Raw genomic sequence first — 27,385 nt, 5'->3', positions numbered from 1 at the left:
GGGAGAGCTTGAGTCCTTCAAGTCCATGCAGCCTGCCTGGTACACAGGGTTGAAAAAAAAACAGTTCCAAGTGGAGTCTGGCAGCTTTACCTTGGGCTTGTCCTGTCCCTGGGGCAGTTTCTGGATGCTGCAGAGGCCAGAAGGCAGCCCAGTGAGTAGGTACAAGCCTCCTTGGTCTGCTGCCGGTCTGTACTGGAAGGCGTTGTGGGTGCTGCCAGAGCAGGACCAATGACCTCTTGATAGCACTGGAGGCAAGAAGTGTTACCTGGGGAGTTCTGGTAAGGAGCCCAGTGTTGCCCAGATGCTACCTGTCTCCTGGCTGCTCTCTCCTGCTGAACAGGCTATTGAACATGACTTTCCGCTTCTCAAGCATCTGGCTGGGTGCGTTTAGAAGTCTCATGGGTCCTCCTTGCTTGGGCAGGTGATTTGCCAGCCTGCTGAAATCATCTGGCCTCCTGGCAGACGCCAGGAGGTGAGCCACTGCAGGAGAACACTGTGCAGCCAGCGGGAGCGGTAGGCACTTGGCTCTGCAGGAGCTCCTGGTGGAGACCCAGTGTGGAACAGGCTAGACATCATGCTTGGGATGCTGCCAGCTCATTCGGTGGCCTCAGGCCTATCCAGGCCTGTACTAAACTGCATGTGTAGCTGGGTCTTTTCCAGTGCGTCTCCTGCCAAACCCTAGGGGAGGGCGGTCTCAGAGCTGCTCCTGGACTATGAGATTGATGTTGCACCTGGGCTTTTTTGCTCATAGAGCAAGTCCAGTATCTGGCTGAGCTTTGGTTTCTGGCTAAGCTGGGTCCAGGACATCAGTGAGGACACAGCTCTGCTGTCTGCCTTGCCAAAGGTGTGGTTTTAACTGTCAGCAGAGCTCCTAGCAGCTGCCTCTGCTCAGTCCCTGCTCCTTCCTTCCAGGGAGCCTTTGACCAGCGCATGAACAACCTGGCAGCGGTAGGCAGGATGCCCAGACCCATGCTGCCGAAAGCAGAGGGAGATGGAGGCGCAGGCGGCTCTGGGCCAACAAACCAGATAAGCTGCAGCAGGCCAAGGAGGAGATCTCAGAGGTAGGGAATGAGGAACGCCAGGGCCTCTGCTCAGCTAATTTCTTAGAAGGGCACCTTCTGAGCTGAAGGGATGGGTATCTATTGCTGGGCTTGTGCCAAGGTATAAGCCAGCCTTGGGCAGGCCCCACATCAGTCCACGGAAGCTCGCAGGAGCCCACTTTCTGTGGCTTCCTTGCTGAGCTTCCACCAGGCAGGGGATGCAGCTTGCCATGCACAGCAAGGCCCAGAAATGCTGAGCTTTGCTCCGGCAGCATCCCTTGTGTGAGCAGTCATGGGCTACGAAACTGCTTATGGAGGGGAGGGAGAGCTTCTTCACCTCCTCTTCCCTGAAAACAGCACACTTCCTCTCTCCACAGGTGGGAGTCTCGTGTGACACAGTACGAAAGGGACTTCGAACGGATTTCTAGTGTCATCCGCAAGGAAGTGATTACGGTTTGAGGTACGTTTGGCTCAGCCCTCAGCATGCAGCTCTCCAGCTGGTTGGCCTTGATGTGCCTTGGCTGGGGGGAGCAGCAGCCTGGGCTGGCCAAGGGTCACCTGGGCTCCTGAGCCTGCTCCAGCACAGCACTTGGCAATGTTTGTGGATCCAGATGTGTGGTGAGCTGCGATGTCGCTGCTGCAGGCAGAGCTGAATGCCTTGTGCCTGGGAGGGAGCTTCTGTCCATACCCATTGAAAATGAGGGTAGGTGGGGAAAGATTCTCTGAGCTATCAGCCTTGGCCAGAGCTGAGCCTTGTCATCATCTCCTGCCTGCTTCACGTGCACAGCAGAGATTGTCCAATGGACCCGTAGGAGGAACAGGGAAACCCTAGTGGTTTGGCCTTTCCCCCGACAAAAGCCGAAGGGTTTTGGTGGCTCTTTCAACTTTGTGCTCACTCCTGCACCCATCTCTTCTAGAAAGAGAAATCCAAGGACTTCAGAAACCATGTCACTAAGTACCTGGAGACATTGTTAACCTCTCAGCAGCAGGTGAGTGTCCCTGGCCCCTGTGGTTTTGCCTCTCAAATCTCAGCAGTGGCAAGCTTGCGCCCTGCTAAAGGGTGAACCCCCAACGTGCAGCTTGCTCCCCATGTGTGGGAGGGATGAACCCCAGGGCTTGCAGCAGGGTGAAAGACAGCCATTGTGTCCCCTTCGATGCCTTTGGATGGGGTCTGTGCCTTGTGAAGGGGTTTCTGCCCCTTAACAAACACTTCTGGGCTTGAACTGTGCTGGCAAAGCACCAGTCCACCCCTGACTCTGCCTCTCTCCTCCCCACAGCTGGTGAAATACTGGGAAGCATTCCTGCCTGAAGCCAAGGCCATTTCTTAATGGAACCGAGCACACAAACGTACCTGAACTCTGCCTTTTTTTTGTATACATGATACCTCTTCCTGTTTTCCAAGCGGATGAACCTGTTACTCTCTGCAGCTGGTAGAGGTTTAACCCCCGAACAAGCAGCTTGCGAGCCAGTAACTCTTCTAACTGTATATTTTTCATTTAGCAACATATATTTTCTTACTGAAGAGAAACTACTTTCCTGCTTTGAGACCAGACTGCGCTGGGGGCGTTACGATAGATGTCAAATGTATATTTTTCAGGCTGGGTTTTAGGGCTCTAACGACTATCTTACTCCTACAGTGCCATTAAACTTATGTAATAAAACTTATATCGTGGCACCCAGACTCTGTCTGTTCGTGGGCCGAGCCGGGGGTAATGGGGGGGAGGGGGGGGGCAGCGGCACCTTCTGCCTTGTGGCTGGGACAGGGTGACCTTGGGCGCTGCCCGGCCACCTGCCCTTGCTCCCGATTAGGCTCTGCCTTCCCGCCTCGGTCTCAGTGCCCGATTTTAGGATCTGAACTCAGCGGGGCCCCGGTGCGGTTTGCGGGGGGGGCCCTGGTCCGGGGTTGCGATGCTCCCGTGGCGCGGGGGCGGCTTCGGCTCCTCCGCCCTGCGGCCGCGGATTTAGCCCAAACCGATCCCCCGTGAAAATGGGAAAGGCCAGCTCGTGCCGACTTCCCACTTTCCTTTCCCCTCGTCCCTGCAGACCCGGATCTGCGCGGTGCCTCTGGATTCCGAAGGGGCTGCAGGACATCCCCGGGGGTCCCTGTGCCCCCGCACCCCGGGCCATGATCGCCATCTCCATCCCCGGGGCCGAGACACAGCCCGGGGCGCGCAGCCCCAACCGGGCGCACACGGTGAGGGGCGCGATGCGGGGTGCGGGTTTGCGGGTTCCCCCTGCCCGGGAGGGTGGAGGAGGATGTCTCCCTCCGCTGGGGCTGGGGGTCCTCGAGGGTCCTCGGGAGCGGGTGGGGGTGCGGACCCCTCACCTTGGGGGGGCTGGTCTGGGTGTCCCCGCCGGGGGTGTCCAATTGCCCAGGGGTCGGGGGTCCCCGAGTGCCGGGAGGGGGGATCCTCACCTGCCCAGGGGCCGGGGGTCTCTGCCTGCCCTGGGTCCCTGCTGGGGACCCCTCTGCCCGTGAAGGGAGGGCTGTGCCTGGCCCCGGGTTCCCCTCTAACTGCATAGTGGAAGGTCCTTTCTGCCCTGGGGGTGGGCAGGGGTCTCTGTCCCAGGGGTCCCTGTCTGCCCTGCCGGTGTCCCTTCCTGCCCCCTCCCCAGCCTTGGGGTCCTGTCTGTCCTAGAGGTCCCGCCTTCTCCTGGGGGTCTCATCCTCACACAAGGTAGAGGAGGAGACTGGGGGTCCCCAAGAGCCCCCTGGGTGATCATTATGGTCCCCGGGGGGGCAGGGGGTCTCTGCCTGCTCTCATGGGTCCCTGATGGAGTGGGGGGTTGGACCCCTACCCTCGACTGGTGGGAGGGTCTCTGCCTGGGGGTCACCTCTGGGGGTGGTAGACCCCGACTGCCAGGGCCCATATTGGGGGAACCATTGAAAAAGGGGGGGTGAGGATCTCCACATGCCCCGGGGTTAGGGGTCCTTGACTGTCCCAGGGGGGTCCCAGTTTCTGTGAGGGAGGTGGTGGTGGAGGGCGCCCCTGCCCCGTGGTGGTTGGACATCCCCAAGTGGCCTCCACTGGGTGGAGGTTCCTGCCTGCCTGGGGGTGCCCCCGTGTACCCCAGGGGCTGGAGGTCCTGAACCACCCCTATGGGTCCCTGTTGGAGGGGACCCTCTGCCCCTAAAGGAGGGGTCCCTGGCCAGGACCCTGGCCAGTGGGTGGAGGTCCCTGCCTGGGGAACCTCTGTCCTTGAAAGGGGAGATGTCTCTGATCTGGGAGGTATCTCTACTGACCCGTTGTGGGGGGGGATATCTGGGTGCCTCTGCCTGTCCTTTGGGGGTTCCCAAATGCCCTGGGACACCGTGTGTGTGTGTGCGTGGGTGTGTGGCTGTTCCTCTGCCCTGGGAGGGGGGTCATAGTCCCTTCCTGCCCTGGATGGGAGGAGGGGGTTGTCTCCATCTGCCCAAGAGCATGATGGGTTCCCCAGATTGGCATGTCCCTACATGCTCCAAGGTCTGAGAGTCCCTGCCTGCTCCCATCTTCTCCAGGGATGGGAGGAGACAGGGGCAGATGGGACCCTGGAGGGTGGAGGTCCCTGACGGGGGTGGTGGTGTCCCTGGCCCAGGGAACGGAGGCCCCTGTCTGAGCCCCCTCTCATGATATCCCCGCGTGGCCCCAGGGATGGGGGAGCTCCTTGCCTGTCCACAGGGGTCCCTGCACAGGGGAACCCTCTGCCCTAGAAACTAGGGGAGGTCCCTGGCCCTGGTGGGGGTTCCCTCTGGCCCTGGGGAATGCAGTGAGGGAGTGTGTGGGGAGTGCCCCTGGGCCCCATCTGTCCTTAGGTACCCCCATAACTCCAGGGGCTGGAGGTCCCCAAATACCAACACCCTCCCTTCCTCTCTCCCCCCACCTGCCAGGATCCCCACTGCCCCAGGGGTTGGGGGTGCCCTGTCTGTCCCCAGGGCTCCTGCATGCCTTGGGAAAAAGGGGAGTAGGGGGACATGGTCTCTCTCTGCCCTGGTGTTTGGAGGGCCCCTTGTATCCCTACGTGCCCGAGAGGTGGGGGTTGAAGCTCCCTGCCTGCACCAGGGTCCCATCTGTCCTGGTGAGAGGTTGTCCCCATTGACATCAGGAGCTGAAGGTCTCTATGCGCCTCCCCTTTTGGGGGCTATGTGTCCTCATCTGCTCCTGGGGCCCTGCCCCTTCCCATGGCACCCCCATCGACCCGGGAGGTGGGAGGGGGTCCCCAGAGGTTGAAGTCTCTGCCTGTCTTGGAGAGAGAGAGAGAGAGAGAGAGAGAGAGAGAGAGAGAGAGAGAGAGTGTGTGTGTGTGTGTGGGTGGGTGTGTGGGTGGGTGGATGTGTGTGTGTGGGTGTGTGTGTGTGGGTGTGTGTGTGGGGGTGTGTGTGGGGGTGTGTGTGTGGGGGTGTCTCTCTCTCTCTCTCTCTCTCTCTCCCCCCAGTGTCCACCCCGAGGCAGGAGGGTGACTGGGAGGCCACTGGTGATGGTGAGGCTGGAAGCTGCAGTGGCTGTTCATGGTGGCCATCATGGCTGAGACTGGAGGCCAACCAACAACCAACACTGCAGGTGTTCCGGGTGGAGGTGCTGTGTAACGGCCGGCGGCACACTGTGGCCAAGCGCTACAGCGAGTTCCAGGCACTGCACAAGCAGGTGAGAGCCTAGTGCGGTGGGGGACACAGGAAGGGGATAGCAGCCCCCAGCCTCGCCTTCACGCCGCCATCCTATCCTCTGTGCTCTGTCCCAGATCAAGAAGACCTGCAAGGTCCCCGACTTCCCACCCCGCCACGTCCCCAACTGGATGCCTAAGGTGCTGGAGCAGCGCCGGCAGGGCCTGGAGCTCTACCTCCAGGTGAGTCCTAGCTGGCAGCGGCTTGGGCAGTGGGGCTGGGGTGCTGACTCCCTGGTGCACACAGGGTGTCCTGTACCACAATGAGGAGCTGCCCCAGGACGTGCTGGACTTCCTGAAGGTGCGTCACTGCCAGCAGGACCCCAAGACCAGCAGTTCCCTGTGAGTGGCTGTTCATGGTGCCGGCAGGCTCTCTGGTTTATCCCACACAGTGCCCTCATCCCTCTGAAGCACCCCAAGACATGGGGTTGGGGATCATGAGGGTTGGCACGCATCTGAGTTGCCCAGAATGAAAGCAGTACTCTTTTCTGGGCACTGATGTCCCCTCTCCCCTGGCAGCGCCAGCTGCCCACCGTTCCAGCGTCCTGTTGTTGGCTTCTGCACTGACCCCTATGTGTGGCCACCAGGCACAGGTAAGGAGAGGACCATGGGCACTGGTCCCCAGAGCCGATGCCTGTGAGGGAAGAGCTTCTTCTGTCCCCTCCCCCCAAAATGTATTTTTCCTTTAATGGGGCCTGAGCCAGCCACTCCAGCCCCGCCTTTCCTTGCAGACCTGCTTCCCAACACAGTGATCAGCGGGGTCCTGCAGGGGCTCTACCTCCCCCTGCACTGTGCCCCAACCCCAGCAGCACCCCGAGACCCCAGCCAGCAAGGGAAGGATCCCTATGGTATGAGTAATTTTCCTGTGTCACTGCTGGAGCTCTGAAAAAGGAACAGGAGAAGCCAAAGGGAGCACAGCTGCTTGCCAAGTCCATCACCACCCAAGGCACCTTATTTAGGAGAGCAGCTCTGTTTTGCGGTTGCAGCTGGAGACTTTGGACTCCGAATCAAGCTGGAAAACCCTTTAGTGTCTGGGCTTTGGTGCAATAAATCACCTGGGCTTGCCCGGCAAAAGATGTCTGTGCTCCATCATTCCATGAGGATGATCCGGGGGCTGGAGCACCTCCTGAACAACAGGCAGAATTGTTCAGCCTGGAGAAGAGAAAGCTCTAGGGAAGACCTTAGAGCAGCTTCCAGTGCTGAAAGGTGCTCCAGGAAACTGGGGAGGGGCTCTTGATCAGGGAGGGCAGGGATAGGATGAGGGAAACGGTTATCAGCTGAAAGGGGGGAGATTGAGGTGAGATCTCAGTCAGAAATATTCTCCTGCGAGGGTGGAGAGGCCCTGGCCCAGGTTGCCCAGAGCAGTGGTGGCTGCCCCACCCCTGGAGGGGTTCAAGGCCAGGTTGGATGGAGCTTGGAGCCCCTGATCCAGTGGGAGGTGTCCCTGCCCATGGCAGGGGGTGGGGACTGGGTAGGCTTTTAGATCCCTTCCAACCCCAACCATTCTGTGATTCTATGATGAATCCTCAGCCTGATGGAATATGGAAGAAGGGGGTTGGAGGGCTGAGGGATGCACCTGACTCAGGGATGCTGAGTTATCCAGGCCCCTCTGAACACAAGAGAGAGGCAGTTCTTTAAAAAACACATTGGTCACATTTATTGGTTTGTGTTGTTCTTACAAAAGCGATGGGAAGAGCAGCTGGCACCCCATCCTGCCTGGGGGAAGGCAGCAGGGGAAGAAAGGCTCTGCTGCTGCTCACCCACCCCTGGCCCACAGGGAATGTGTGGAGGGGGAGCTGGGCAGCCCCTGGTCCACAGCCCTTGGCAGATGAGCCCCTTGCAGAGCGCAGGGCCACACACCGTGTGGCAGAGCCAGGAGGGCCCATCACTCCTTGGCGATGGCAAACGGCTTCTCCACCTCGATGGTGCCGCAGTCGGCGATGACAACATCCTTCAGGGGCTTGTCCCGGCTGTCTGTCTTAGTGCTCTCCACCTTTGTCACCACGTCCTGGGGAGAGCAGAGGTGTCAGACTGGGGCAGAGCTAGCTCAGACTGGACTCTGTCCCAGATGACCCCTCCCAGCCTACTGCCAGCTTGCACAAGCAGCCCCTGCATATCCTGCTCTCCGCCAGGGACTCGATCCCACCCTTACCATGCCCTCCAACACCTTGCCGAAGACCACATGCTTGCCGTCCAGCCATGGCGTCTTCACCGTGGTGATGAAGAACTGGGAGCCATTGGTGTCCTTGCCAGCGTTGGCCATGCTCACCCAGCCGGGGCCGTAATGCTTCAGCTTGAAGTTCTCATCAGGGAAGCGGTCCCCGTAGATACTTTTTCCTAAGATCAAGATAAAAAGGTTGTGTTGCTCTGATGGAATACATCAGTGCATGGGTGATGGTGGTGGCTCTCTCTGCAGGCTAAGTGGGGTGTTCTACATGGGACATTAACTCCTGGTGGCGCTGGGCTGCACGGAACCATGAGCTGCTGGAGGGAGCCAAAAGCACTCCACAAGCTGGACAGGTGGGATCGTGCTCCCACAGGACTGAAGCAGAGGCTGCATGAGCACAGACCTGATCCCGTTCAGCTGTAGGCTGCGGTGGGAGCAGCTCAGGGAAGAGCTCGCAAGCCCAAGTCCTGACAGTGCTAGTTTTACTCACGTTTTCCCAGTGCTGGGGGGAGGTTTGGACCCTGCTGCCACTGGACTGAATGCATCCTGGCAGCTAGGATGCCTAGCAGAGGCAACAGTTGCTGCAGAGGGAAGTTTTCACAGCTGGGGGCCCCTGGTCCTCCCAGGGCAGAGGTACATTTACACCGAGAACAGCTGAGCCTGACTGTGTCCAACCCTGCCCAGCACCCAGGTCTGCTGCCAAGCCGGATCCCTGCCAGATCTGCTCCCGCTCCTGCCCACAGGTTCCACTGCGGCACCGCACTCCAGCTCCACAGCGGTCTGGGGGTGGCCTAGCAGTGGGTTGGGAGCTTTGCTTCCAGACAGCAGCTGGGTCTCCTTGCTGGTGTGGGCCAGATTTTACCTCCAGTGCCATCTCCGCGGGTGAAGTCTCCTCCCTGGATCATGAAGTCCTTGATCACACGGTGGAACTTGCTGCCCTTGAAGCCGAATCCTTTCTAGGTGTGGGGAGGGAGAAAGTGGAGTGAGGCAAAAGGTCAGACTGGAGCCCCCTCCATTCAGCTTTGCCCTGGGCGCCAGGTGAGGCCCAACCAGCAGCCGCTGGCCCCTCACCTCGCCGGTGGCCAACATCATGAAGTTCTCCACTGTTTTGGGCACCGTCTTGCCGAAGAGCCCAATGACGACGCGGCCCACATCCTCCTCGCCGATCCGCAAGTCGAAGAACACCTTTAGGGGGGGAGGGAAGAGGTAGGCTGGGGGGGGGGGCAGCAGCAGAGCCCGATCTCCTTGCCCGGCCCACCCACCTCCAGACCGGAGTCACCAAATCCAACCAGGCTGAAGCTCCCTGGGCCAGACACAAGCCCCCTCGCCCCCCGCCAGGTCTCCTCCACCTGCCTATCTGCGCCCCAAGGCCCCTCATCGCCCCATCCTCCCCCGCCCCCCTCCCTCCCCAAGGAACTCTCCCGACACCCCCGAGCCCCCTGGCCCCTGCCTCGCCCCACGGCTCCCTCTGATCCCCGCCCCGGCCCCCCCCCGACCTTGGCGTGACCTTGGGCCCCTTTCTTGCGCTCGTCTGCCCGCGAGGCGGCGGGCAGCAGGAGCAGGAGCGCGGCGCCTAGCGCCGCCGCCGCTACCAGCACCTTCATCCTGCGCCGCTCGCAGCCCGTGCACAGCGCCCGCCGCGCCGCCCGCATCCGCTTTCCCCCCCGCCGCGAAGTGGTATGCGCCGCGGTCACCGCCCTCCCCCCCTACAGCGCCCGGGCGCGACCAACGACGCCAAGGGGGGGAATAGGGAGTGGCACCTCTCGAGGGGGCGGCGCGCCGGCGCGACAGGCGGCCGCCACGTTTGCCCCTCGCCTGGCAGGCGCGGTGCGCGGATTGGCTGCCGCGGGGGCTGGAGGCGGGGCCCGCCAGTGCCTCCCCCTTCCGCTGGCGGCCCATGCAGAGCCTGTGGAAGGGCTGTGCTGTCTCCTTCACGTCAAGGAATGCTTCCCACCTGTCCATCCCATCCTCCCCTGGGACACTCGAGGCCATTTTCTCTCGTCCTATCCCTTGTTCCTTGGGAGTAGAGCCCAGTACCCACCTCGCTCCATCCTCCTTTCCAGGAGCTGCAGAAAGCGATTGAGGTCTCCCCTCAGCCTCTTTCCAGGCTAAACGCCCCAGGGCACTGAGGCGCTCCCACAACCCCTGTTCTCCAGATCCTTCCCAGGTCTGTTCCATTGCCGACCACGTTCCAGCCCCTCGATGTCCTTGGGGTGAGGGCCCAGAGCTGAGCCCAGGGTCGAGGTTGTGGCAAAGACTGCGGGGTGAGCACAAGAAGGAGAGAAGTGAGCAGCCTTCCTCAGAGAGGCCGGGATTTCTCTTCAGTACCAGATCTGGTCCCAATTTCCTCCTAAATACTGTGGTAAAACACACAAATGCTTGCAGTATTGCAGGTTCCATGTCTGGCTTAGCACAGTCATAGAACCATGGGATGGTTGGGTTGGAAGGGACCTCACAGTCCATCCAGTTCCCACCCCCCTGATGGGCAGGGACACCTGCCACTGGAGCAGGGCTCCAAGCCCCATCCAGGCTGGCCCTGAACACTCAGGACTGCTCAAACCTCGACAGAATTAGTTTATATGTGGGAATTATATGTGTTTTTTTATATCTACTCAAATAGTTCTGGGTCGGTGTTAATCGAAGTTTTGCAGGAACTGCCTGGGAGAGATGCAGTTTTCCAAAGGGCAGAGAAAGAAACTTTGAAGTCTGACTTCCTTCTCAGAAGTGTGTCCACGAGTGTCCCAAGGTTTTGGGAATGGGAAATGAAAGTTCATGTTAAAAATACCTCGTTTAAGGCTGGGAAACGGAAGGAGAAAAAGTATCCTGACAAAGATCCCAGCATGGAGCAGCTCCTAAGAGCGGGAGTCGAGCTGTTGGTGTCACCCTGTGCAGATACAGGGAAGGCTGCTTTAAAAGGTGCTGTGTTTGGCTGATAGGTGGTAGCTCCTTCAATGCTTTTCTCTGTACTGAGAATAAATAAGCGGCAGCTATTGGCACACTGTAAACCTCACAATCCTGGCTGCTGATTCCATGGATATGGCCCAGGGCTTCTTTTTTTCCTACACAACAGCCTAGCAAGTGGACAGAGGTGCAGGGAAAGGTGGCACTTGGGCTATTGGGCCTGGGTCATTCCCACCTTCCAGCTCAGCGTGTGCTGAGGGGCTTGGCTGAGATTAGTTCGGCTGGAACCAAAGGCTCTTGGTATGCCCGGCCAGCAGAGACAAATAGGCAGTGCCCTTCCACTTGGGCCGTAGATGCTGTTCCAGAAACACAGATACCATGCAACAGCATGTTTTAGGGTGGTTCACATCTTTCTGTTCTGCATAATCAATGGCTGAGCCCTTTCTGCTATCCAGGATGCCTGAAGCAGGAATGTGCAGGAGCAGGGAGAAATCAGTGCCACCATAGACTCATGGAATGGTTTGGGTTGGAAGAGACCTTGAAGCCCATAGAGTTCCACCCCCTGCCATGGGCAGGGACACCTCCTACTGGATCAGGGGCTCCAAGCCCCATCCAACCGGGCCTTGAACACCTCCAGGGATGGGGCATCCACAGCTTCTCTGGGCAACGTGGGCCAGGGCCTCCCCACTGTCACAGCAGAACATTTCCCCCTAAGATCTCACCTCAATCTCCCCTCTTTCAACTGAAAACTGTTTCCCTCGTTCTGTCCCTGCCCTTCCTCAAGATCAAGAGCCCTTCCTCAGCTTTCCTGCCTCGGCCAAGCTCTGCGGGGCTGGACTGTCTGTGGCTGTAAAAGCACAAAGTGGTGAGAAGGTCCTGTGAGATCCCACACCATGCACTACTCACTCTAAGGAGGGTTTGGAGCTTCTGACAGGGGAAGTGCTGCCAAGAGAGTCCCAGATAAGTGAAGGGAAAGAAAACACACAATCTTGTCAGGAAGAGGGAATAAACGTGTCTGTCCATGGAGAAGAATGCAGCAGTGCAATATTTTATTGAAAAAAAAAAAATAATCATCTCACTTTATACCTCAGAAGACTGCATCGCAACGTTGGGGGGGGGGGCTGTACCACAGGAGAGCCCACCAGGAGCCAGCATGGAGCTGGAGCCCCCTCTGCGCGGCCCCAGAGCCCTTGCCTCGCACCCAGGGTCCCCAGCTGGGAGTTCGCCCTGGTAGGTGTAATGCCCTGCTTCCCACCGCTGCATGGCTGACTCCATCCCTTTGCATCTCCCAGGCTTCTCCGAGCACCCTGGGGACAGCGGTTCTGCAAGCATGGGACTTGCTGTTAACCTGCTTTATTTTTTGTAAAACCCCAGCCCCACCTCATCTCTGCCCTTCCGAAGCGCCCAACGTGCGATTATAGTGCAAGAGGGTTGGTACAAGTGAGCATTACCAGCATGCTGGGGGGGCCTGGCCGCCCCTACAAACACATCATCGCAGGATTAAAAGAACATTGGATCTCTGGAGAGAAGCGGCAGTGGGTCACCGTGAAACAGCTTCCGAACCAACCCACTTAAAAACAAGGTCAAGAAAGTTTCTAAACAATCAAATACATTCACTTTAAAAAAAAACAAACCCCAAACAAACAAAAAAAACCCAACCAGAACCAAAAACCCCATTTAAGAACAAAACCTGTTGAGATGGCCCCTCTTCCCCGCCCTCCCTCGCCCTGCAAACACTCAGATATGCTGCAACTACGAGCTGCTCCTTGGCTGGAGGCAGTGAGGAATGACTGAACACGGCAGGAGATGCAGAAGGAATTGAGTTCTGGTGACAGGCACTTAGTGGGGCTTGGGAGGGCAGCAACACGCGTGTCTCGGGGCCCAGCTTCATTGGCAGCAGGCAGGACTGCTCCGGGCGAGCACTGCTGCCCCTTTCCACCCTCCCAAGATGCCAAACCATGGTTTCCTACAGCAGAGAGGGAACGCCTGTGCAAGGAACGCAGAGGAGCTCGCAGAGAGGGGTGGAAGGTGGCCGCGGTCCTCGTCCTCCCTCTGGCAGGAGGGACTGAGAGGGCGAGGGATCCCCTTCCCACCCTGGCCCACGGTGCGGCTTGGGGAAAGCGCTTTGAGGAATGAGAAGAGGTGGTGCACGCAGTGCCTGGTGGGTGTGCGGGCAATGCCGCACTGAGCCACGCTTATCGGGATAAGGCATGGAGAAATGCAGTGGAGAACAGTGAACAGATGCCCTACGGGGATCCTGGCAAGGAAGCGAGGCTTTTGCTCCCTGGCACCACACCGCACTGTCTGCTTTAAGGAAGCATGAAGAGCATGGCCAGAGGCTCCCTGCCCAGGATGATATGTCCCCTAATCCCGCTCCTGCACAGCCAGGGGAACTGGACCTCCCCTGAGTGCCACTCCACGAATGCCGAGCTACACAGGTCGTCATTTCAAAAGTAAATGATAATGAGATCTGGTCTCTCCCTTTCCTCCCTTCATGCTCTCGAGGATTTTTGGGGTGAGCCAAGCCAGAGCTGATGACAAGCAAAGTCTCTCAAGTGAACAGTCCCAGCCTGGTTGGGTGTCAAACGCAGAAACACAGAGTATGAGGAACACAACTTCCCCAAAAGCTGCTTGAGCTCTCCCAGAGCCTCTACCTCCACCTCCTCTCTGTTTTGAAATGCTGCAGCAAGTGCAGAGTGCCCCAAGCCCTTTGGTATGGCTCAGCAGGAGCACGCGAGGACCGTGGCTTCTCCTGTGGGGGTGGGATGGCATCTGTGCCGCGTGCCCCAGGCCCCGCTCCAGGCCTGTGCTGGGGGAGGACAAGAAGGGTATTCCAATCAAACCCACCTGACCATCTGGAGATGGAATCAGTGTTAAGGCAGTGAAGTGTCCTCTCCTCTGCCAGGGAAGCTCTTACGTGTTCACAGCCACCCTACCGGGGGGTACGGAGAGGGCTGCCCAGTTGCATGCACTGAGAAACCCCTACACTCTGGGCAATGGCCGCCTCCCAGTCCCCCTAATCCAGATCTGCCCATTCAGCTGGCGCAAACTCCTCCAGCTCAGCAAAGCTGACGCTGCTCCCTTCTGGCCTTGCATCTCCTGGCCAGTGGGGTCAGGCATGGTGTAGGAAACCACGGCAGGGACATTCACCGGCAGCGAGGAAGGGTGATGGAAAATTCAAGTATGCTTTCCTCAGTGCATGGCCCGAGGCAGTGTTGGGCACCACAGCCTGGCACAAGGGGCGCATGGATGTAGCTGACATCCCCACTCAGGGCATCCTCTGCAGCCAGGGCTCTGTGCCTGTGCGTGGGGCTGCGCGGTTCCAGATACAATGTGCATCTGCAAACGCTAAACATAATAAAAAGTGCAACGACGTCAGCTTCTGTAAAACAATCCACATTGCTCTGCTGCCGCCGGAGGAGGGAGATGCCAGGGAGCCGGGAAAACCCTAATTGAACAGTAGATTGCAAATTCCTCACAGCTTGCACATTACAGCATGCCTGTTCCCGGGGAGCCGGAGGGAACCTGTGTTGCGCTGCTGCCAGGCCCTTCTCCCGCCCAGCTCTCCTGCCTGCGTCACATCCTCCTGCCCTCACAGCCATGGAGCCTACAGTATTCCTTTGTTTAATTAAGGAGGGAGGAGAATGGAGGAGCAGAGAGCATACGGGAGGGAGGTGAGCGGGATCTAAGCACAGTCCTCAGGTTTGTATGAACGGTGCCTTTGCCGTAAACATTAGGAAGGAGGGTCAGCCAGCCAGCCCCCCTCCCAGAGCAACCAAGACCTGAGCCAGCCACAGTCCTGGTCCCACAAGGAGCTTCAGGCTTGGAGTGAACGAGGGAGACCATTCAGCTGATCCACCCCGGAGTGATTTGTTTTGGAACGTTTTCTTCTCTTTTTGGTTTAAAATGTCACTTTGTTTTTCTTTCTCTCCTCCTCCTATGCCTCCTCCTCCTCCCCCCTAAAGAGAAGCCCCTTCCAGTGAGACAGGGCAGAAGCTGCAGGCACGGTGGTTCCTGCAAGGCCCAGGAGGCACCGATCACTTGTGACGCTGAGCCGTCTTCTTCCGTTTCCTCTTGAAGAAGCAGCAGCACCTGGGGCACAAAGCAAAAGGGAAGTGAGCCCCGCGCTCAGCACCCCGGGAAGGTCCCCACCACCCCCACTTAGCTGCATGCAAAGGCGCCTCTGTGCCTGGCTTGAGGCCCCGATGGACCTGCTGTGCCGCGGGATGGGCAGCAAGGCCAGAGGCGCCGGTAGGCAGTGGACACCACCAGCCTGGGATCAGCAAGGGCAAGTAGCCACATGCCAGGGGTCCCCTGCCCAAAGGCACAGCCCCTGGGCACCTGGAACAAGGCTCTCTCCCTCTCCAGGCTCATCAGGCAGGAAAACGGAGCTATCTTGGAAAGCAGTGAACAACGACCCCGATGCTCTGCTCCCTCTGTCCGAACCCCGGACCAGGATCGGCAAGCCCTGGCTGCTCCTCCCTGCTTTGAGACACACGGTGTCCACCACTGTTCACTAAAAAGACAGGTTCCAAAGAGGTTTTGGCTCGGGGACCAGGTTTCTTTACTGAACCTTTCACCAGAGCGTGCACCTTGGATAAATCATTCCATGCTGGTACACAGAACCCTGCCTCTTCCCCATCAGACAGCAGGTGGGGGCACCGTGCCCAGGGATGAGGGAAGCAAGAAGGATGGACTGTGGAGGCTGGGGTGGGGACAAAAATGCCCGTCACAGCTGAACCACGAGGAGCGAGCGTTTCTCTAGTGGGATACACAGAGAGCAGTCACCCAGGTTTCCTAGTTCTGTCAGCTTCCTACAGGATTACTTGGCATTTAAGGCACGTCTGCCTCTCTACCCTCAGCCTGCTGTCAGGAATCCTCTGCATAGCAGAAAGGTGTTTGCTCTGTGCGAGTCCCACTCTGAAGCTACGTGTCTCTCTCTCCTGCCATCACAAGGATCTCTAGAGAAGCCAGGTGCTGCTGACACTACTCCCTGGGGCTAGTGGAAGGGATGCCTGGATAAGCAGCAGGAGCAGATATGAGTATGCAAAGACCATTCTTTCTGACAAGCATCTTCTACCAACAGCCGGACAAAAAGCATTCCAATAAGTTCTCCAAATCATTTTCCACTGGGTCCTTCGTGGCTCTGTCATATCGGCATTACATTGCTGTCCTCTCAGAGCTGGAGGAACAGATCCCTTCCTGCTTGCACCCTTGGGTGCACAAGCCATACTCTAGGATGCAGAAGTGGCCATCTCTCCCTGTGAGCCTGGCTGGATGTCTCACACCATCTGCTGGGGAGACAACCCTGACAACGCAGGGAGCTCCGACCGCACTTTCCTCTGGCCTGCCATGGACTAATGGCTAGGGAACATTTAACACCACAATTTGTCTTTAGGTTCCTAAAAAGCCCTGGTTTGGAGGTGAGCTGAGAGCAAACACGAGGTGTTCCTTGCAGGAACGTGGGCTTGCAGTGAGCAGTGACGACTCTCCTGCCCGCCTAGGCTGACGTCAGCAGCACCCTTCACGCGGCTGGCACCCTCACCCTTGCCCCAGGACCGCTCTTCTGTCATCTTCTCCTGGGCCATCTGCCACTCTCTCCTGCTTTAGTCTCCCACAGCAGCCACCTTCCCTCAAGGCTTGGGCAACAGTGAGTAAGGGGGAATGTCATGGGGAGAGAGGATGGAAAATGCACGAGTTATGGTTCCGCATGCAGCGGGCAAGGGAAGAAGAGGGCTGAGCTGCACTTGTGCCCTTGGGCACGGAATGGAGGGAGCTGACTGACTTCTGGCTGCTCTCCCTCATGACCGGCTGTTTAGGCTGTTACCCAGAGGTCCAGGGAAGGGTTCAGGAAAGGAAGTCCTGGCAATTCAGACAGGCAGAGGCAAAACACCAAAACAAAGGGATAAGGCAGGCTGACAATCACAGAATGTGATCTCTCTGCATGCAGACAATGCTCAAGAGAACAGCTCCAGACTACGACATACAGAGAAGCCAGAGATGCCAGAGGTATTGGAGGCAATGCCTATGGAGAGCAGGGCAGAGGGGTCAGTCTCCCATCCAACAAGGACATTCCTCACCATACACAGGCTTTGTTACCTCACTCCATAGTGACTCCCACCCATCAACCCTCCATGGGACCTACAAACTCCTCATCTGAGTCTTCACTTGGTCCTCCACTTACTGGGTAGGTGGATTCCCCAAGGGGCAAGGGAGGTAGGGAACACCTCCATGGGACACCCTGGGACTGGGACACTACAGCTGAGGCTTCTAACCTGGATAAAACTGTACACGTGCCTGAGCTGGTCTTGGGCTGGCACTAATCCCAACACCTCTGGCCCTTCACCTGCACCCTTGGCTGCCAGCTGCAGGGGTTTGGGGAAAAAACCCTTTCCAAGCAGGGGCTCTGTCACTAATGAGGACCCCATGGCCACATCTTTCCACCCTCTCTAATGATACAGGCCCTGGCCCTCTCCAAGGAAGCGACTGGCCTCTCCCCTCGATACTCAGCGTGGGGCTTTCTCTTCGTAATCATCTGTGGGAGGAATTCCTGCAAGACACTCACTGAGCCTGGTCCCAACTCTGCCCAACTCCTTTAGACATCGTCTGCTCACGGACATAAGAGTTTGGGGAGATGGAAAGGATTAAAATCCATCGTCTGCATTTGAGATCAGCCAAATCACTTGGCCTAATGCAGCCTCTCACACATCACCTGCACCCTCCCCAATATTGCACTGGTCCTGATCACAGTCATAAAACCAAAACAGCTCGTGGGTGGCTTTGGCTTTGTGCCTTTTTTAGGGTTGGGTTGGTCTGGTTTTGCCAGCCCCTGTCTAGTCTGGTCCGCTCCCCCTTGCATGTGGACTGGAGAGAGGGACTCACCACAAGTTGAGCATTTTCAGGCAGCTACAGAGAGTGTAGAGAAAAAACACAGAAAGGAAGAAAGAGCGATTAGTTCACAGAGGTGGGATGGAAGTGGTCACTGCAGCCATGCAAACGTGCCGTGCAGACTGGCAGACACACACCATGCCTGCTCGCCGCCCACCCCCAGCCCTCATCACCTCTGCTGTTGCCAACTGCCACCTTGTCCAGGGTCTCCACCCCGTGTTTCAGGTTGGCACCATCCCCAGGAGGCTCTCATCTGGGGCTGGGACCAGAAAGGGGCTTGGGGCCATAAGGAAAGGAGATGGCTCTTGTCCCTTGCAGCTCCAGCAGCAGAAGGGCCAGATCATGGCTCTATTCTGGGACCTTGCCCTTCAAGGAAACCTGCAACCAGGATCAGGAGCTTTGCTCCAGTGTTCCCCAAAGCAGAAGCATTTGTGCAGATCCTCTGCCTGCCAGGAGTGCCAGGGAAAGACCTTTCTGCTGCTGCATCCCGTCTCCAAACACAGAGCTCCAGCTCCAGTGCCTTCTAGCTCCTTCTGGCTCGCTTCACAGTGGAGCAGAACCCAAAAGTCCTTTGCCCTCCTCGTTTAACTGGAGGCATTTATGGTCATGGATGCAGGGGAGGATGAAGCTGGCCCTCTCTGTGCAAAAGAAACAAAGTGGGCTACACTTGGAAATTACGAGAGACCCCGAACCTGTCAGTGCAAAGCAGCCTGTGCTCTGCTTCCCAGCACCTACAAAGCCAATTTGAGAGCATAAAAACAAGGGCTGGAGAGAGACAGAGCAGTTCAATGTGCTGCAAGACACGGCTTTGGCAGCTTGGCCCTTGCACAACTGTCTTCACCTGTCCTGATGACTCCCCTGCACATGGATGTGGGGTCTGGACCATGAGTCACTGCAGGTCCAGGCTGGAGGTGGTCCCACCACGCCAGCTGGCTCTGCCTAGCATCAGGGGCTGCTAAGGGTGGCAGTTTGCCCCATCCTTCCCAGGAACTGCCTCGAGCCATGTGCCTGGTGAGACCCACTGCGGTCTGAGCCTGTGATACCAAACCAACGGTGTCAGCACACCACACTGCCTGCATCCAGAAATATTGCTTGTTTCACAAGTTGTGCCTCAAGTCCTCCCCAACCTTGATGAGAAGCCTGGACCAAACCCAAGGCTTGCTCCTTTGGCTGGGAGGAGAAAGTGTGTCTGCTGCTCGGGCACATTGCTGCCAGGATCACGCCCAGGCCAGCGACCAGTGAGCAGGACCACGCAGAAGCGCTTCCCAAGGAAGAGAGGAATAGACAGCAGACCAGGACAACCAGCACTGGCTTCAGCCTGACGCACATCTACGGACCTTTCCAATCAACACACCCTTCCTCCTGCCTGCTGGTTCTCCTTACCCTCCCACAAGCCATTCCTAACGCAGGTTCCCACAGAGGCTGAGACCTTGACCTGCCATAACCTGCCAGGTCCTGCTCTAGTTCAGAGGCAGTGAGAGGATCATGCACAGAGTGACAAGATGGTGCATGTGTGCAATGGAGGCCAAAATGGTCAAAGCAGCGACTTTGTGCCTCAATTCTCACTCCTGACTACAAGCTGCAGAGGAGAGGTCAGCTCGGAGGGAGCACGCTCTTCCCCAGCACGCAGGAGTGCTGCTGCTGGTGTCTCCCACTCAGCTTACATTGGGCTGGAGCAAGATAATTCATGGAGACAACTACCCATCCCTGCATGAGTTGCTTTGGGACTGTTCCAGACACCTGGCACCCAGCCAGAAATCAAGTGTTAACTTCTAGAGCAACAACCTGTGCTGCGCTCAAGGTACTCCTACGCTCTCAGCATGAGTACAGCGCATTCTCCTTTTGGAACAGGGGATGCTCACCAGGGTTACTGACACCAGTTCACATTTGTTTGGTATTTGTGCTACCTTGCAATACATGCTCCGAGGAAGAGTTATGCTCACCAGCCACAACAAGTGTGAAAACGAAGCAGCAGCAGCACTGAAGGCACCATGCACAGAAGCAGCAATATGCAAGGAAAAGGGCACGGGACACAAGCACTGGGTACTCCACCACAGGTAAACACACCCACTCATTCCCAGGAGAGTTAATGACCACACTGCTGGAAAGCCTGTTTGTAAGGCAAACGTACTTAGTCTCCTCCACCACCTCCACCTCTGCCTGCGCTGTTATGGGCGCATTGGAGTGTGCTCCCGTTGGGTCGTCCACGTTCAGCTCCCCGTTGGTTGAGCTAACCACCTGTAATGCAAACAAATGCCTATTAACGAATCCTCTTCCACATCACACATCTCCACCTGCCTGGACAAGGGCTGCTGTGGCAGGGGAAAATGCACAGAATGACTTCTGCTCGCCCCTCTCTCTTTGCACTCTCTTAGCCTGCTGTGGGATGCCTTGGAAGTGTTTGCAGCATTGGCCTGGTTTGGAGAGAGCAGCCTGATGGATCCCAAGGAGAACAGGAGGCTGTGCCACTCTGGGAGGCGCAGCTGCCAGTGTGAAGGCTGACGCCCCCTCCCCAAACTGTATTACATTGACTGTTTTCTCCTGACACTGCAACAGGCCTCACTCCTGTTGACTGCCGGTACTGTGAGAAGTCATTTGCCAGGAGGGCACAGAATTTTCTGGGTAATTGTTCCTGCTCTATTGCTGTAACAACCGCCCAAGCAGCCCTTATGGGACTGAGGTCTGGCAGCCCCTTCTGTGCTCCACCTGTGAGTCAGGACAGGCTGCGGGGCATTGCTGTGAACACTGGGAGCTGCTCCAGGGTCCAGAGCTGTAATGATGTGCATGGTTCCTCTCCCACTCCACAAGGTAAGAGGACGGATCTTGCACAGGAAGGGCAAGGTGTTACACAGTATTCCTGGTGGCTCTGGGTGGCCTCACCCCCGGGGACGAAGGGATGGAAGCCCCTGAAGCAGACTTCCCCTCACTATTAAGTGCATCTATCCATGCTTATGTCAAACACTGCAGTTCCACCAGTGATGGCTGTTGCCCTGTGGCCACAGATAGATCAGGGCTTGGCTCATGTGGTTTTCTGGGTTCTCCTTGAGTGGCAGCCCCTTGTCTTCTCTTCACACCACTCTTCCCAGCCTTGTTGCGCTGCAGGCTCACCTCACTTGTCCAGACCCCCACGCTTCTCAGCTTTTCAAGATACCAGTGTCTAATCCTGTTCTTCCCAGTGATCTTCCTGCACTTTCTCCAGCTGCTTGCCCAATTTAATTTTACAAAAGGATTTGCTTTTCCTCCTCTTTTTTACGTGCCACCACTTTGTTCCAAGGTGGCAAATCAAACTGTCGCCTTAAAGGAAACAGCCACTTGATGCTGCTGGCACCCCAGGGTTTGGCGTGAGCTGGGCAACTGCTGAGAGATGCTTAAGTGTCTGCAGCCCAGCAGCTGCACACAGCAGTGGATTTACTGTTCCTGTCTGCAGATAGGCAGAACTGTCATGCTTACAGTGGCACAGATGGGCTTGTAAATTGCTTAGGTGGGCAATTCACCTGGTCAAACTCGGCCTAGGACTTCCTTCTTGCTGCCGCTGGCAGAGCACTGCTCATAGGGAGATAGCTCATCCCACCTTTGTGCAAGGAAACTGTTCCCCTTACATAAAAATGTTGATTAAAAACACCTACCCTGTACTTACTGAGAGCTGAATTCACAGAATCACAGAAGGGTTTGCATTGGGAAGGACCTGTAAAAACTACCCACTCTGACCTCATGCCGTGGGCAGGGACTCCGATCCCTGGATCCAGGTGCTCAGAGCCCTTCCAGCCTGGCCTTGGACACTTGTCCACTTCTGCCCTCCCACATCTGAGACCACAGCTACATGTGCTGGTTCCTCCTTAGCTCCCAGGTTCTCTGCTATTCAGTAGAACATCTTCACATAGAAACAGGAACGTGGCTGATCAAGCCCAAAAACCCATTGAATCCAGCCAGGCATCAGGAGTAGGTAAAACTCACAGCCTGATCTGCATTTCACTTAGGGGCACCCTGTGCTTCCCATCCCCTGGCTCTGTCCCTCTCCAGGCACTAATTCTCATTCCACTAGAGCCTGTTTTCACAGTGTTGCAGCTGGCTCCAGAGCCAGCTTTTGCAGGCGAGCCACTGCCAAAGAGCTCGGTCATACTGGATAGTTCTTGTTTGCTTGAACAACTCCTGCGTCCTCTCCAGTGCATCCAGCTATCCTCCGCTGGCAGCAGTGCAGGGAACACCCTCAGTGACTCCAAGGGAAACCTGAGGCAGGAACCGTTCCATAAACAGCAGCAGCCTTTTCAGGAATTCAAATGTTTAGCTGTAGTGCCCCAGTCTGGCACTGCTGCACATCCTTTGCTCATCTGTCCTCCATAGTGCAGTCCCCTGCAGATCCACTTTGCAGCCACCACGTCCTGACACTCGTGCTGGTGCTGGCCCGATGCTGCATCCAAAATGAAAACACATGTGCGCTGGGGAGATGGAGAGTGGGGTCACCACCCTTGTCACCACAGTGACAGTTCAGCCAGTCCCCCTCCAGCCAGAGGGAGTAGTGGCCGCACAGACTCCTCACAGCAGCCATCCCTCATGTGTTTTCCATCTGACACTCCTAGATTTCCATTAAGCAGCAGGAATTCATCCAGAACCTCACCTGTCAAACCTGAACTGGAACAGCTCAACTGTTTTCCTAATGTTTATGGGGCTTCTATGCCTCAGCATTTCTTTCAGCTGCCTCTTACTGCTCGTGAGCATCCTCAAGGTGGGGATATAGGGGTGCTTTATAGACTGGACCTGCTAATACACACTGCTTTCTGTGCTCAGCTTGACCGATCTGAGTTCCAAATGGCTCACAGAAGAAAAGCCTCCCTGAAGCAGTAACAGCAATGACACTGGCCATTGCAGCATGGGTCCCACAAACCCACGGCTTGAGTGTTGTTATGCACAGGACAGGACCAAATGGGCCTGTGAAATCGCTCTCCTGACCGTGATGTTACTGCAATGTGAGGAGAATTCAGGGGCTTTAACACCAATTCTCACAGCAGGGCTGTACTTGTCAGAGGGAAGAGGTACCTGTACTGATCCTCCGTGCCGGTCTGCAGCCAGATGAGCTGTCAGGTAGGAGGTACTGGTCTGCCGGCTGGGCTGGATCTCCCACTCCCCTCGGCGATCCGATGATGCCTGTGCACCAGTTCCAAAGCACCGGGGAAACAGAAAAGAGAGCAGATGGTGAATGAGGGGAAGGAATCAAAGGGTGGTGGTTAGTGAGTTAGTTTCTTGGCAAAAAGCGAGGCATTTAAACTTTTAGCTGGGCTAAATCTCTACCAAGTGCCCCTCGTCTTTCAGCGGAGCCTGCAGTGACCCCCGACAGAGTGGGCTGCTTCTCCTCTAGCTGCTACACAAAGAGAAAGCTCAGAGCTATTTGGGAAGTTACGTCTTTACATGGCTTCATTTCCACAGGTTCCAGCAGACATAAACGTGCTGGCAGTGTGAGTAACTACGGCTGCCAGGTTGCACACGCCAGAGCGCTTGGCATGGCAGCAGGGCGAGATGCGCAAGCTTCACCTCCCTGACACACATATTTCTTAACTCAAATGTGCAGCATAAAACAAAGCCATGTTTGATTTCACCAAAAGCCAGCTCCACACACGGATTCACCTGTACAGGGCAGAGGGAAACATCCACCACACCTGCTTGGCTGGAGAGAGGGTTGGTGGCTTTTGGATTTCTGCAGAAAAGTAGATAAGATACCTTTGCTGACAGTTTCCTCTTGAGCCCCAAGGTTAGACAATTACATTTCATTTGTTTATCAGAAGAACCACTTCGCATTTGCATATGAAGCTCCTCACAGGTCACCCAACTTTGAGGACAACACATCCTGCATTCTCCTAAACCCAGAGAAAACTCAGGGCCCCTAAACCCAACTGACCAGCTGAAGGAACACTTCCTGAGACTGGGAATTGCAGGACGAACAGGTAGATCTGTGTTGGCCTCAGGCCAACAGCAGAGGATGTGGTCAGTCTGACACGACCAACAGGACATGTTTAAGAGGCATCTCTGATAGACGCCATATGGAAATGCAAGTGAATATTTTAAAGCTGGAGCACGCGTTTGAAAGAAGCCAGGGCAGAGCAGCAGCATCGTCGCAGCGCATGCAGACTGAGCAGAAGGGACACTGAGCAGGGACACTATGGACCTGGCCAGGACACGAGAGGCTCGAGTGAATAACCAGCAGGTTGTCAGCAATGAAATCAGAGGGAGGTGCATGGCCGTGCCCTTCCCAGCATCACTTGTTTTACTCCCTGCGGCAGTGCAGGATGAGCCCACACCCTGGCCAGAGGAAGAGGAGCCACAGCGCTCAGGGCCACGGTAAAACAAGAAAGAAGACAGAGGAGCAAGCAGAGACGGACTCCAGAAACCTCTGAATGAACGTGAATGAGTAAGTTGTCACTCAATTGCACCAGGAGTGTGAGCAAAAAGTAGGAGAATAAAGAAAGGAGTTTCCTGGCATTTCCTAAAACACTGTCTGTCGTTCCCTTTGCACGTGACCTCCATTTCCCTCCTAGAGTGACCCACAGAGCTGCGCCTCCTCCCCAGCAGTCACCAACCCACTTCATGGGCATGGTGGCCTTGGCCAGGTGGCCTTGGCCAGGCTGGTCCTGGTAAATCTCGTTACACGTTCCTCCCGTCAGCCTGAGGCACTGCCGACACTTTGCGTATGGGATGACATTCTAAGGAAAAGTGCTTCCCTTGGAATATTTATTTAATGACTGCAGTCACCAGATTATGAACAACTGGAGAATTTAAATGCAGGTTTTACAAAGCTAGAAGACAGACCCTCAGCACTACACCACCAGGTCGCTGGTGAAGAAGTGGTGCCGCACTACATCAGCATCAGAAGAAGCACTCTTCTGCTTAGGAGCCTGGAAGCGGATTCCAGGAAAGCCTCTAGAAGCCACAACAGCCAGATTTTTCTCTTTTAGGTCTACAGCCAAGTACGTGACAAACTGGCTCTGAAACAGGTTCAAGCCACCCAAAGTGCAGCCCAAGCGGCAACACTGAGAGCAATGCCGTGAGTCTGAGAGCATCAATTCCCATTAACACTCACCACCTTCCCACCAGCTACAGAACTGTGAGACAAGACTGGTACCTCACGACAGAGTGGGCAGGGCTCACCTGTCTTTGGTAAAGGGTACGGAGCTGCACTTTCTGCAGGAAAAGGACATCACTCTCTCAGCATCTTTACTGGGAATCCAAATATTGTAACAGAGATTCTGGAGGTATTACACCAGGGAACAAAAATAAAGCAGTTAAATTTGGGGATTTGGGCCCCTTGACCCGAATCTTCCTATTCACTGCTCTGGACATTTATTTTTAATACTTTTTCCTTTAGAGAAATTGTTTGCTCAGCACTTTCAAGGAACAGTCCTTGGAGGAGAGCTCTGTTTGGGTGAGAGGAAGCCAAATTTCCCTGCATGTCTGGATTATTCAATTATTCTGCACGCTCAGTTCTGGTGAGATAAAAGCAGTTACAGAGCTGCCACGCAATACAGCACTGAGACTACATGTCAGCTCAGAAGTGCAAGGACCAAAGGCTGCTTCCGTGGTATTTTGGGAACAGGACACCTTTCTGCGGGCTACGTACTAGGATTGGTGAACGGACATGCTTGAAAATGAAGCCAGGCATCATTGTCCCATAAAGGAAACATGATGCCTCCTGTGTACACAGCGTGGAGCTCTGTTTTCAAAGCGGACAACTAGGGAATGCCACTCCAAAAAGTGGGGTTAATGCATTAATCACGCAAGACACTAAAGCAGATTATTTGACCAGTGCTCACAAACCAGTCCCCAACAAGGAGCGTGCGCAAACACAGCACTGCACGTGTGCACCACATGATCCAGCTTCCTACAAGCAACACTTCTAATGAGGAGGGGTTTGCCCTGATTGCAGCTGATGGCTTTAAAGTGGTTCTAGTCTATGTTAGCGGCTCTGCCATCCAGCGCCCAGCTGCATGGGGCGGGGAATGCTGAGCCCAGACAGGTTATTACAACTCACGCTTGATTCTGCACCCAGGAACCCCAGCCCACAGGAGTCAAGTGGGAGCAGAGCCGTCAGACAAGGAGCAAGAATGGCACACGTCAGGTACAGGAGCAGTGTGAGCCCAGAACCACTCACTGGGAAGCAAGGGCACCAACAGCTCTGGCTAGGAGCTGGCAGTTGGAGATGTACTGGACTTCCGATCAGTTCTGTTAATACAGAAAACCCAAACTCTCAACACCACCAAAGAGAGGAACAAATAGGGACATTCAGCAACTGTCAGTTCCTCCAGACCATGATGTCCAGCCTCCCTGAGGGACCTTGCCCTGGCAGCCCTTTATGTTGTGCAATGCTCATGCCATGAACCGGACCTGCCGGGAAGGATATGTTTTGTGTAACAGGACACGGCGCATCCTTACTGCAGCTGCACAGACCATGGAAGAGAGCGCCTGGGAGACAGGCTGACATCCCACAGCTGCTGGTCTCCTCCATGGACCCTGTGCCCAAAGGAACATTGTTGGCCAGGTAGTTCAGAGGGTCTGACCTGCCTGGGTCACTGCATTGAACAGCTGACCCACAAACAACACAAAAATGACCCATTCCAAATCATACTCCACTTGGCTCATGAGGAATCCTGCTGGCTGATACAGATTTCAGCTTTGACAAAATTCTGCACACATCACAGTCTCTAAATGAAGCAGGAATTGCGCTTGCCATGATCAAGGCAAGAATCAGCCCCAGCCTCCTCTAATGGCTCCTGCTTCTGTCCAAGAGGAATTCAAGTGGTGCCAAACACTGTGGCACTGCCAAGGCAGCAGTGAGCAACGCACCTGATTGCGAAGGGCCTGCTGTGATGGGCGGTCCCTGTGGACGTGGCTGTCTCTTGTGACTGCAGATGTCCCAGAGTCTACGTGAACGGATCCCACTGGAGTAGGCTGGAAAACAAAGTGCTGGTTAGGATGAAGGCAATGCTGAAGACGCCTCTCTCTCTACACGTGCACAAACCTGACTGGTTGGGTTGGCTCTCTTCAGGTAGAAGAAGGCAGGAAAACATCAAAAGTACTGTCAGTGACCAAGGGGCAGGGTCACAGACAGGGCTATAAAATCCTTGTGAGTTGATGGCTTGGCAGCCACCAGCACTGAATGTCTTGTACAAGGCCAAATTAAAAAGATGTAGTCAAGTATTGGTAGCGAGGTCAGATCACATTTGATGTGTCTCACACAGGATTATTACAACCAAAATGCACAGACTTGTTTTCCTCATCTCATTGTCTCGCCACGATCAAAAATCACACTTGCCTAGGAACAGGACGCGCTAAAATTAAAGCTTCATCTGCTCTATTCTCACCCAACTCATAATCCCTGCTCACAACAACAAAATCTCCATAGCAACGGCTGCAGTTGTCAGCAATCGCACACTTGTGGTACACAGGGCTTTTTATCACTTGTAATTAAACACAAACAAGGAGACAAATCATGATTCACAAAGGGATAAAGATTCCTTACAAACTGTTTGGGGCACAGCAAATATCAGCAATGCTAAACATGGTTGGGACGGTAAATCACTGGCACTGGTACCCAGTTTAGCTCCAAAGGTGTGTGACTGGGTACTGGCCACAGCTCATTTCCAGATGCTGCTATTGTTGCTGGTGTGTGTGGACCACTCACCAACAAGAAGGCTGTGGGCATATGACCCAACACACCAGCAACCAATTGCACCATAGACATAGATCAGAATGCAGCTGGCGGAGG

The 27,385-nt window shown here is 55.9% G+C and overlaps 3 protein-coding genes across 5 annotated transcripts in view; 1 reads left to right on the top strand and 2 right to left on the bottom strand.

Annotated features, from left to right (window-relative positions):
- Positions 1 to 2,737: 2,737 nt before the first annotated feature.
- SNX22 (sorting nexin 22) lies at positions 2,738 to 6,742 on the top strand. Of its 2 annotated transcripts, XM_054077870.1 has the most exons (8): positions 2,793 to 2,911; positions 3,084 to 3,234; positions 5,454 to 5,498; positions 5,579 to 5,662; positions 5,757 to 5,861; positions 5,926 to 6,020; positions 6,198 to 6,271; positions 6,410 to 6,742. In XM_054077870.1, exons 2-8 carry the CDS (start codon positions 3,166 to 3,168, stop codon positions 6,562 to 6,564), a joined length of 627 nt encoding a protein of 208 aa, XP_053933845.1. In that variant the 5' UTR covers positions 2,793 to 2,911; positions 3,084 to 3,165; the 3' UTR covers positions 6,565 to 6,742. The 2 variants fall into 2 exon arrangements, with proteins under 2 accessions (XP_053933844.1, XP_053933845.1); XM_054077869.1 differs by having other exon boundaries at positions 2,738 to 2,911; positions 5,454 to 5,662.
- A 566-nt stretch (positions 6,743 to 7,308) lies between these two features.
- PPIB (peptidylprolyl isomerase B) lies at positions 7,309 to 9,584 on the bottom strand. 2 transcript variants are annotated; one of them, XM_054077581.1, is made up of 5 exons: positions 9,444 to 9,584; positions 8,917 to 9,030; positions 8,708 to 8,801; positions 7,831 to 8,015; positions 7,309 to 7,686 (listed from the first exon to the last, which is right to left on the bottom strand). In XM_054077581.1, exons 1-5 carry the CDS (start codon positions 9,495 to 9,497, stop codon positions 7,564 to 7,566), a joined length of 570 nt encoding a protein of 189 aa, XP_053933556.1. In that variant the 5' UTR covers positions 9,498 to 9,584; the 3' UTR covers positions 7,309 to 7,563. The 2 variants fall into 2 exon arrangements, with proteins under 2 accessions (XP_053933556.1, XP_053933557.1); XM_054077582.1 differs by having other exon boundaries at positions 9,342 to 9,559.
- Positions 9,585 to 14,681: 5,097 nt separating this feature from the next.
- CSNK1G1 (casein kinase 1 gamma 1) overlaps positions 14,682 to 27,385 on the bottom strand; it is a 72,132-nt gene continuing 59,428 nt past the window's right edge. Inside the window, exons 11-15 of the mRNA XM_054077981.1 lie at positions 26,464 to 26,568; positions 22,669 to 22,776; positions 19,766 to 19,872; positions 17,629 to 17,652; positions 14,682 to 14,838 (exon numbers count right to left, since the gene is read on the bottom strand). Of these exons, the coding sequence (XP_053933956.1) occupies positions 14,784 to 14,838; positions 17,629 to 17,652; positions 19,766 to 19,872; positions 22,669 to 22,776; positions 26,464 to 26,568 (399 nt within the window). The 3' untranslated portion in view covers positions 14,682 to 14,783. The remainder of the gene's footprint in view (positions 14,839 to 17,628; positions 17,653 to 19,765; positions 19,873 to 22,668; positions 22,777 to 26,463; positions 26,569 to 27,385) is intronic.

Source organism: Cuculus canorus, chromosome 12 (assembly GCF_017976375.1).
Source record: "Cuculus canorus isolate bCucCan1 chromosome 12, bCucCan1.pri, whole genome shotgun sequence".
Taxonomy (NCBI): domain Eukaryota; kingdom Metazoa; phylum Chordata; class Aves; order Cuculiformes; family Cuculidae; genus Cuculus; species Cuculus canorus.
Note: the sequence above shows the minus strand (reverse complement) of the source record. Positions and strands in the feature narration are given on the sequence as shown.

Excerpts from the sequence above, each read along its gene's own strand:
- SNX22 (XM_054077869.1), top strand. The coding sequence starts at position 2,753 with ATGGGGGGGAGGGGGGGGGCAGCGGCACCTTCTGCCTTGTGGCTGGGA. Across the intron at positions 2,912-3,083 it reads CTGAACTCAGCGGGGCCCCG|ACCCGGATCTGCGCGGTGCC; the intron begins GTGCGGTTTGCG and ends TCGTCCCTGCAG. Across the intron at positions 6,021-6,197 it reads CCCAAGACCAGCAGTTCCCT|CGCCAGCTGCCCACCGTTCC; the intron begins GTGAGTGGCTGT and ends CTCCCCTGGCAG.
- PPIB (XM_054077582.1), bottom strand. The coding sequence starts at position 9,497 with ATGCGGGCGGCGCGGCGGGCGCTGTGCACGGGCTGCGAGCGGCGCAGG. Across the intron at positions 9,031-9,341 it reads GGGCCCAAGGTCACGCCAAG|GTGTTCTTCGACTTGCGGAT; the intron begins GTCGGGGGGGGG and ends CCCCCCCTAAAG. Across the intron at positions 7,687-7,830 it reads GCAAGGTGTTGGAGGGCATG|GACGTGGTGACAAAGGTGGA; the intron begins GTAAGGGTGGGA and ends TGCTCTCCCCAG.